The sequence below is a fragment of the Miscanthus floridulus genome, chromosome 6 (genome assembly GCF_019320115.1).
Source record: "Miscanthus floridulus cultivar M001 chromosome 6, ASM1932011v1, whole genome shotgun sequence".
Taxonomy (NCBI): Eukaryota; Viridiplantae; Streptophyta; class Magnoliopsida; order Poales; family Poaceae; genus Miscanthus; species Miscanthus floridulus.
This window is the reverse complement of record NC_089585.1, coordinates 139,286,372-139,295,281: the sequence shown is the minus strand read 5'-3', so window position 1 is coordinate 139,295,281 and position 8,910 is coordinate 139,286,372. Positions and strand designations below refer to the sequence as shown.

The 8,910-nt window shown below is 48.4% G+C and overlaps 1 protein-coding gene across 1 annotated transcript; it reads left to right on the top strand.

Moving 5' to 3' along the window:
* The first annotated feature begins 4,196 nt into the window (after positions 1 to 4,196).
* Positions 4,197 to 7,044, top strand: LOC136459879 (uncharacterized). Its single transcript, XM_066459731.1, has 2 exons — positions 4,197 to 6,521; positions 6,595 to 7,044. The coding sequence occupies exons 1-2, from the start codon at positions 4,507 to 4,509 to the stop codon at positions 6,896 to 6,898; spliced, it is 2,319 nt and encodes a 772-aa protein (XP_066315828.1). The 5' UTR covers positions 4,197 to 4,506; the 3' UTR covers positions 6,899 to 7,044.
* The last annotated feature ends 1,866 nt before the right edge of the window (positions 7,045 to 8,910 follow it).

The following is an 8,910-nucleotide window of genomic DNA, read 5'->3' as shown; positions in this document are numbered from 1 at the left end:
AGCCGCCTAAAGAGGGGCCCAAGCAGACAAGGAAGCGAAAGCGGGACCAGACGGAGGAAGTCCCCGCCGCCGTTCCTTTCAAGAAGATGTCAATTTTCTTCAAGTACCTGTCGTATTGGAAAACACTGAATACACCCCATGCCATCGACTGCATGCACCTGGAGAAAAATGTCTTCGAAAGCACGATCGGTGTCCTGCTGGACATCAAGGGCAAGACAAAGGATGGTATTAAGTCACGGACGGATCTTGTCAATCTGGGCATCAGGCCGGACCTTCACCCGGGACCGCCTCAGAATGGTAAAGTCGATATCCCGGGTGCGGCCTGCAACCTAACGCAAGACGAGAGGACGGCTTTTCTTAAGTTGCTTAGGGGTATCAAGGTGCCGACTGGTTTCTCTTCCAACATCAAGAGCCTGGTCTCCATGAAAGACCTCATAATGACCGGCTACAACTCACACGACTGCCACGTCATGCTGACGGTGTTCCTACCAATTGCGATTAGGGCTATCCGTCCAGAGTACGTGAAGATGGTCATCACACGGATGTCATACTTCTTTAATCGCATCACTCAGAAGGTCATTGATAAGGCTGAGCTGCCTGCCCTGAAGGAGTTCATCGCGGAGACCCTTTGCCAGCTCGAGATGTGCTTTCCACCATCTTACTTTGATATTATGCCACACCTAATGATGCATATGGTCGATCAGATCCATCAACTAGGCCCCGTGTACCTACACCAGATGTGGACGTACGAGCGGTTCATGTCCACCCTCAACAGATACGTCCATAACCGCGCTTACCCGGAGGGCTCTATGATCGAGGCATACACAACGGAGGAGGCCGTGAACTGGTGTATGAGGTACATAAGAGATGGGAGGGTGATTGGGTTGCCTGTCCATCACCACGAAGGCAAAACCTCAGGAATGGGGTGCACAGGCCGAAAAGTGCGCACCGATGTGCCAAACCGAATGGTGCAAGAAGCTCATTACAGCATCCTTCATCAGTTAGTGAGCATGGAGAAATATATTGAAAAGAACCTGGAAGAGATCCGCGCCGCTAATGATGGACAACGCACGGAGGCATGGGTCCAGAACCATCACAAGAGCAATTTCGTAGACTGGCTCAAAGAGCAACACATACCCCTTGAAGGATGCCCTGATGAAGATACGGAGACCGTTAAGAGGCTTGTGTTAGGCCCATCCAGCCAAATCACCACGTGGCAAGGGTATGACGTCCAGGGCTACAGGTTCCACACGAAAGACAAGGACAAGAAGAGCTCGGCACAGAACTGCGGTGTTCGATACGAGGGCGAAGAAGAGTACACGGGCCAGAGGAGGCAATACTATGGGCAAGTTGAAGAAATATGGGAACTTGACTACGGCCAGAACCTACGCATAACCGTCTTCCATTGCCAGTGGGTCAAACCGAATGCGGTTGCAGTGGACAGTTATGGGCTAACCACCGTGGACCTCAAAAGTATCGGCTACAAAGATGACCCGTGGGTACTAGCAACCAATGTCGCACAAGTGGCCTACTATATATATGCAGAGGACCCAAAAAGGCATGTGGTTGTGTCCGGAAAGCAGCGGATTGTGGGAGCTGATGGGGTGCAGAGTCCCGAACAATACAACAACTACGCAGAGCTCGAGCTTTTTACCGATCACCCAAAGAAGATCAAGGCCGTCGAGGACCGATTCAACAAGTCCAGGATGATGCCGTGGGCCCGCCCCGATGGTGAGAAGAGGACGGTGAAAGCACCTGCACCAAAATGATTAATGTATCCCAGAGACATATATATATATATATATGTAATAATGTAGTGGACTCTATACGTATCCCAGAGACATATATATAATAATGTATCCTAGAGACTCTATATGTAACAATCCCAGATACTCTATATGCATACTCTATAAAAGAGGATAAAATTCTTAAGTGTACTACAAAAGTCAAGTAATAAAAAGCCAAGGGACCTCAAAAGTATAGACTAATGAATACAACTAATGAATTAGCTAATGAATTATGTTAGTATAGACTAGTTTCATCTTCATGAGACTTAAAATAGGTAATGAATTCATTCTGAACTGATGATATTTACCGCGGCGGGCATATAACAGCGCCCGCCGCGGTTAATAGATTAACCACAGCGGGCATATAACAGCGCCCGCCGCGGTTAATAGATTAACCGCGGCGGGCAACTTAACAGACCGCCGCGGTAAACATTTCCCGCGGCGGTCTGTAACGTTGCCCGCCGCGGTTAATCGCAACCTATATAAGCCGTCCCCACCCTCAACATCTCGGCGGTCTTTCGTGCGGTTCAGTTTTACCCCGAAGGGCTGCCAAAATCTCACGCCGCCGCCGCCGCCGCCGGGCTCCACCGCCGATTGAGCTCCTCCGCGCACCGACCCCCGCCCCCGTTCTCCTCCCCGTGCCCGGTCCGCGCCCCCGTCCTCCTCTCCCTTGCCCGCGCCCCGCCCCCGTGCTCCTCCGGTGCCCCGTCACCGGAACCCTAGCACCTGCTCTCCAGGCGGCCGGCACCAACACGCCGGTGAGTTACCCTCTACCTTGCCCGCGCCCCGCCCCCGTGCTCCTCCGGCGCCCCGTCACCGGAACCCTAGCACCTGCTCTCCAGGCGGCCGGCACCAACACGCCGGTGAGTTACCCTCTACCCCCGTCGCCGCTGCGTTTGCTTACCCATTTCCCCTTTCCCTCCGTTCATACTGGGGCGTCGCGCGTCCACCGCAATGCACCGGTCGGGTCTGTCCCTCCGTTCAGTTGGCTTGTCCTCGCTATATTTATGCTTATCTATTGATCAAATTTAGGATCTCTGTTTGTTGAGATTGGTGCTGGGTCTAATAATACTCTGATCTAGTTTTTTGATAGCATGCCACATAGTTAAAGAATTGAGAGAACAAAGCTATATCATCATGGTTATACAATTGGGATCGATATCCAGGACTAACAATTGTGCTCACATTTTTTTGTTCACTTTTATAGACACAAACATGGGACAATTAATTACTTTGAATGTCCTAGGCAGTGTTTTAACGCCTAGGCGTCGACTAGGCATCCAGGCGTACCCAGTTCGCCTTGGGAAACAGTGGCACCTTGTTGTCTAGGCACTGCCTAGGCGTCCAGGCGATCCAGCACTTTCCTGGACGCCTAGTCGCCTTCAAAAAACTGGTCCTAGGAAACAACAATATTATACAGTGCTTTGTAGGATTTGTTTCTATACATCTTTTTAATGATATCCTAGTGACATGGCCATTGTGGTCTCTTGGATTTGGATATAACAGTGCACTAGGAATAGCCTAACTGACTAATTTAATGCTACTGTATTCTTTCTGTGAATTTAAAGTTTAACCACATATAGGCATAGTGCAATTTCTGGGAAGGTTGACTACTAGTGTGAGCATTGTATGTTGAGAAATGTCTGCGACAGCTTGCAGGCTAAAGTTGGTCTGATAAATTATTTGTGATGAATTTGTGTCATCACTGTTTCAGACTGTCCAAACCCTCTTGCTTGTCACAGCGAGGTGCAAACTCATTTGATCACTGTTTTGATTTGTGAAAGTTTTTTGAGATGGCTAGCTACTACTTATCCCCTTACTGGTACTCTACTACTTGATGCAAAATGGTACTTGTATTACCTATTTCTCTCTACCACTGTTGTCTTACTACTGCTGCTGCTACTCTGAATTCAACTGAACAAAGCAGTACTACACTTGGTGAATTTTGAACTGCTATACTACTGATCTATGATGCTTTTGGTGAACCGTAGCATTTGAATTCAATTCTTTTTGCTGCCTATGATGCCAAAGAAATTTATGACAAAATTCTGAGCATATGCCACTGCCTATGATGCACCTTGCCTTTAAACTAATTCTGAGCTAAATTTGTGAGAATTTTGAGATGAATTGGTCACTCTGCTGCATTTTTGTCAGATTTGATATAATTTGTGAGAATTTTGAGATGAATTGGTCACTCCCTCCTTTAGTACTAGTATATACTACTACTACTGCCTACCTCTACTTCCTCCTGTACTACTACTAGTATACTACTACTACTGCCTACTACTTTCTAGTAGTATACTACTACTAGTATACTACTACTGCCTACTACTACTCCCTCCTCTACTCCTCTACTCCCTCCTATACTACTATTCTACTACTGCTGCTCCTGTTTTGATTTGTGAAAGGTTTTTATTTAATGGGGCTGCTTCCTTTTTTGGCATATGCAATGATGAACTTTTAAACTTATTGCTGAGGCAGTGGCATATGCAATGATGTGAACCCTTTTATGCTGAGGCAGCGGCGATGATGATCGAGTGCCCCCGCTAAACTAGGATGGCTTGTATACCAGATACAAGCAACCAGTTTAAAAGCGATGTGATGACAATGGGGCAAATCTGAGCCAACTACTACTACTTTACTACTCTAGTACTACTCTACTTTACTACTCTATAACTGTGTCTATACAACTGAAATATGTATTCATTGTAGCTTTCCAATGGCGGAGGAACCGATAAGCGAATGGCGCGACCCTACCCCTAGTGCATCATCATCAACTAGCCTCGAGAGCCAAGTGTCCGTGACCCCTAGGCCAACAAAGAAACGTCGTACAGAGGACGATGATGATCCGACCTACCAACCGAGGGACGGCGAAGTTGAAAGTGCGCGGTCTCCAAACCCTGAACAGATGCCGGTGGTGCCTCGAGAATTGAATTTCGAGGAGGAAGAAGTCAGTGACAAAGAACCCCCCGCTCCATCTCCAACCACTTCAGGCAAGTCTAGTGGTCAGAGGACAAAGCTGAGAAGGGGGGAACACGGGAGGCACCGGAGGGAAATCCACGGCGAAGTCCATGTGATCCATGAGGTGGGACCAGAGGGAAACCCGTTGTCGCCACCCACGGTCCTTGCCAAGTTCAGCAACCAGGTGGCATGTATAGTCAAGGACAAGGTGGAGATCACTTGGGCGGAGTGGAACAATGTCCCGGTCGACTACAAGACACATATCTGGGGTGAGGTGACGAGGAGCTTCCATTATCCCGAGGACGCCGATCTAGACAAGTGCAGGGAGTGGGTCATGCACGTGGCAGGAAGAGCCTTTAGAAACTTCAAGTCCATGCTGACCAGGTACTACCTGAAGCTAGGCAAGTCACCCTGTGTCAAATACACTATGGTAAAGGAACATCACTGGGAAGAGTTCTGCAAACAAAGAACAACAGAAGAAGCAAAGGCAAAGAGCGCCAAGTTCAGCGCACTCGCGAAGAAGAACCTGCACCCCCACCACTTGGGCATGACTGGGTTTGCTGGTAAGAGGCCCCAGTGGCGGGAGGAAGAAAGGGCTAGAGCTGCCGCCGGGCTTCCCGATCTGTACGACGGTCTAGACTTGAGGGCTAAGGACTTCATTTATGCCCGCAAGCCGAAGAAGCTCAAGGAGGGCGCGAGCAAGTTCAATGAGCCGAAGTTCGAGGAGGTGGAGAGGGCTCTCATCCAGGCCGCTAAATCCAAGGACAGCTTCGAGGTTCGCAGGGGCCAGGACTTGCTGACCCTAGCGCTGGGAACCCCCGAGCACCGTGGCCGCGTCCGTGGCATGTCGTCGAAGATGAGCTGGAACTCAGTGGAGTCATGGCAATCCGACGCTGCCACATACCGGTCAAGGCAGAGGTACAAGGAGGGCATCTTTCAGAAGGGCTATGATCAAGGCGTGGCCGAAATGATCAGTCGGTCCATAAAAGAAGCCTTCACGAGCAATGACCCAGATATGGTGTCGATGAGGTCACAGATGCTTCGCCAGGCAGGCGTGGCCGTGCCACAAGTTCCACAAGGGCAGACACAAGGGCAGCCACTGCCGATGATCGAGGATCGCCCAAGGCACCCCGTCGACGACATCCGGCAACCCATGCGCGTCAACCTCAACATCCCGTTCGGCAGGGCGAAAAAGTTGACCGTGGGTGAGGGTTACATGCACCCCAAAGAAGATATCAAAGATTTCAACCAAGACCAGATCCCTGCCAACTATGCTGCCGTGATACTTACATGGTATGCGACCCAATATGAAGAATTTGAAATGGAATATCCAACTGCACAAGGGGTAACGATCCTTGGAGCTGCCATTGGTTCCGAAGTCCTGTGGAACAAGGACGACATAGAGATCATTCTCTCGACGCCGACTTCTACGCCGATGGCGACACCAGCATCACAACCATCCGTTGCCGGATCTTGTCCCCCCGATGATCCGGATCACGGCGACGGCGATGACGAAGGCAATGGCGGGGATGACAAGGGAAGGAAGTCACCCCGAGGCACAAGCCCTCACCCTCGTTCTCCTACTCCAACAACAAGTCCACCCGCACCTCCCGATAGTCCGTCTAAGGGCACAAGCAAAGGACCGGGAGGCACGGAGGAACCGGGGGCAAAGACACCGCCTGCTGCCATTGCGAGCACAAGCCACTGTCCTCCACCGCCGGCGAAGACTAAAGGCGACCAAGGGCATCTCACATACTCACTTGAGTTCGAAAGGTATGGTAGCGGCGAGCATAATTTGCTAATAACTTTTCTTTGCCATAATATGGTACTAACATTTCTATCCCAGGCCAAGATCACCTTTCCATCTATTTCCTGAATCGGATGACTGCCCCGGCCATTACGAGCATGGGAAGTTCATGATAACCAAGGCCCAGCTCGTCGACGAGGAAAGGTGGGAGACAAGGAGGTTTCATCTCTGGTACATGGAAGCGGCAAAAGCTGGCCTACATGGTTTTCTAGTCAAGGTTGTGGCGGAGTACTTCCACTTGCCCGGCAACGATGTAGAACTCCCTGTGGACTTCCACGACATGTACAGACTACTACGGGAACAAGACCTTGACATCGCCCAAGTCACCTTGTTCTCTATGTAAGTGATGAATTGCGAGTTTCACATATCACCTGCCTTTGAATCGGTCAAGACTACTTATATATGCCACGATGGCTTGTCCTTGCAGGTTGATGGCCTATATATCCAAGGAACTAAAACTTGATGTTATCTATCTATCTCCAATGCATATTGCTCAAAGAGTCATCATTGGTTACCACCTAGATGACAATCATCCAACCATGAAAGACTTGACCAAGCGACAGAGAGAGGCGCACAGGAAGAAACTGATGGACAATGAGAAGTTGAACATTTCAAGGTACATACTAGGAGCAATGAAGAAGATCAGGAGAAATGGGTGTATCGTAGCTGCCTACCACTTTGGGTAAGTCGAAGACATGCCTGTAGAGATAAGTGGGTAGCTAGCTAGTATTATTATTTCTCATTGTAACCTGTATTTTGTTTCAATGGCGCAGCCAAGGCCTCGAGGGTCACTGGGTTGCATTTATCATCTACCCTCAGGATGGCAGGGCCTGCGTATTTGATTCGTTGAGAATGCCAAACTTAAAAGGGTACAAGGCCTTTGAAGATTGCCTCAGAGTGTAAGTGACTGAACTGTCTTCTCATATGCGTTCTAATGCCCTGCCTAATACTAGTACATTTCATATAGCGCTTATAAGGAGTACGTGAAGGATCCTGAATGCTATGATCGAAGAACAGAGAATTTTAAGGCTAAGCATAAGAACCGTATCAAAATCAGACGCAACTTTCCGGTAAGTATTTGAAAGGTTTAATTGTGCGTTCTGTTCATAAGCGTTCTAATGCCTGTATTCTAATGCTTGTGTATCGATCATGCAGTGTGCCAAACAACCGGTAGGATCACAAACCTGTGGCTTCTACGTCTGTGAGTACCTGAGGGAGTGCAAGCAGTATAGCAGCAGTTGGAGGGTGCTCAAGAATGGATTGAACTGGTGGAGAGACGTGCAGAGCACCCAACACTCCTTCAAGCAGACAAAGGCGGACATATGTAAGTTTGTCTTAGACAAATGCGTGCTTGAAGGGAGCACGTTCTTCAATGAAAACAGCCAGCTAGCGATTTTACCGGAGTACGAGAGGCTGAGGAAATGGCCCACGATGATGCGTCCGCAAGATTACACCTTAGGGCATGTATAACGACTTCAATATGTAAATGTAATGAATTAACAATGACAAGAACGACTAAGTGAATGTATATATATGTATATTATCTCATGTGTAATGCCTGCATACTTTTTAAGTTTAATTTGTGAAATCTGGATGTGATTTGAATTTGAATTTGAATTTGAATTTAATTATATGGCTGCTGTATTTTTTTTAATTCAGGGAAAAATTTACCGAGGCGGGCAAATGATAATGCCCGCCACGGCTAACGAACATAACCGCGGCGGGCTCTGTACTGTGTCCGCCGTGGTAAAATAATTTACCGCGGCGGGCGGTTCAACGTGACCGCCGTGGTAAAAGTATGTTTACCGCAGCGGGCACGTTACATCGCCCGCCGTGGTAAATCGGTTAACCGCGGCGGGCAAAGCCGCCCGCCGCGGTTAAGCCACGATTTACCGTGGCCTCTAGGCCGCGGCGGACGGCTTTGCCCGCCGCGGAAAATCAAAAACGCCCGCCTCCATAAACGTTTGTGTAGTAGTGCGAGACGATGCTCGCATGCATGTATCCCCTCCCTAATTATTGCTGCTGCTATTCAGTCTCTCTGTCTCTAAATATTTATCGTCATAATTTACATGTCGATAACTTTGACTTAATTTATACAAAATACGGGTAATATTTTTATCTCTAAATAAATTTACTAAAAAACTAGATTCAAAAATATATCCAATGATACTAATTATGTATCATAGATATTAATATTTGAAATATATATTTAGTTAAAATTATTTTTCGAAAAACGAAAATGACACAAATTTAGAGACGGGGGGTGTAGTTAGCTAGGACAGAAGTAGTAGTACTACGTAGGAGTAGCTGTGGCCTACTACGCCGCGTCGCCGCTCCGAGGGAATTCGTTGGTCG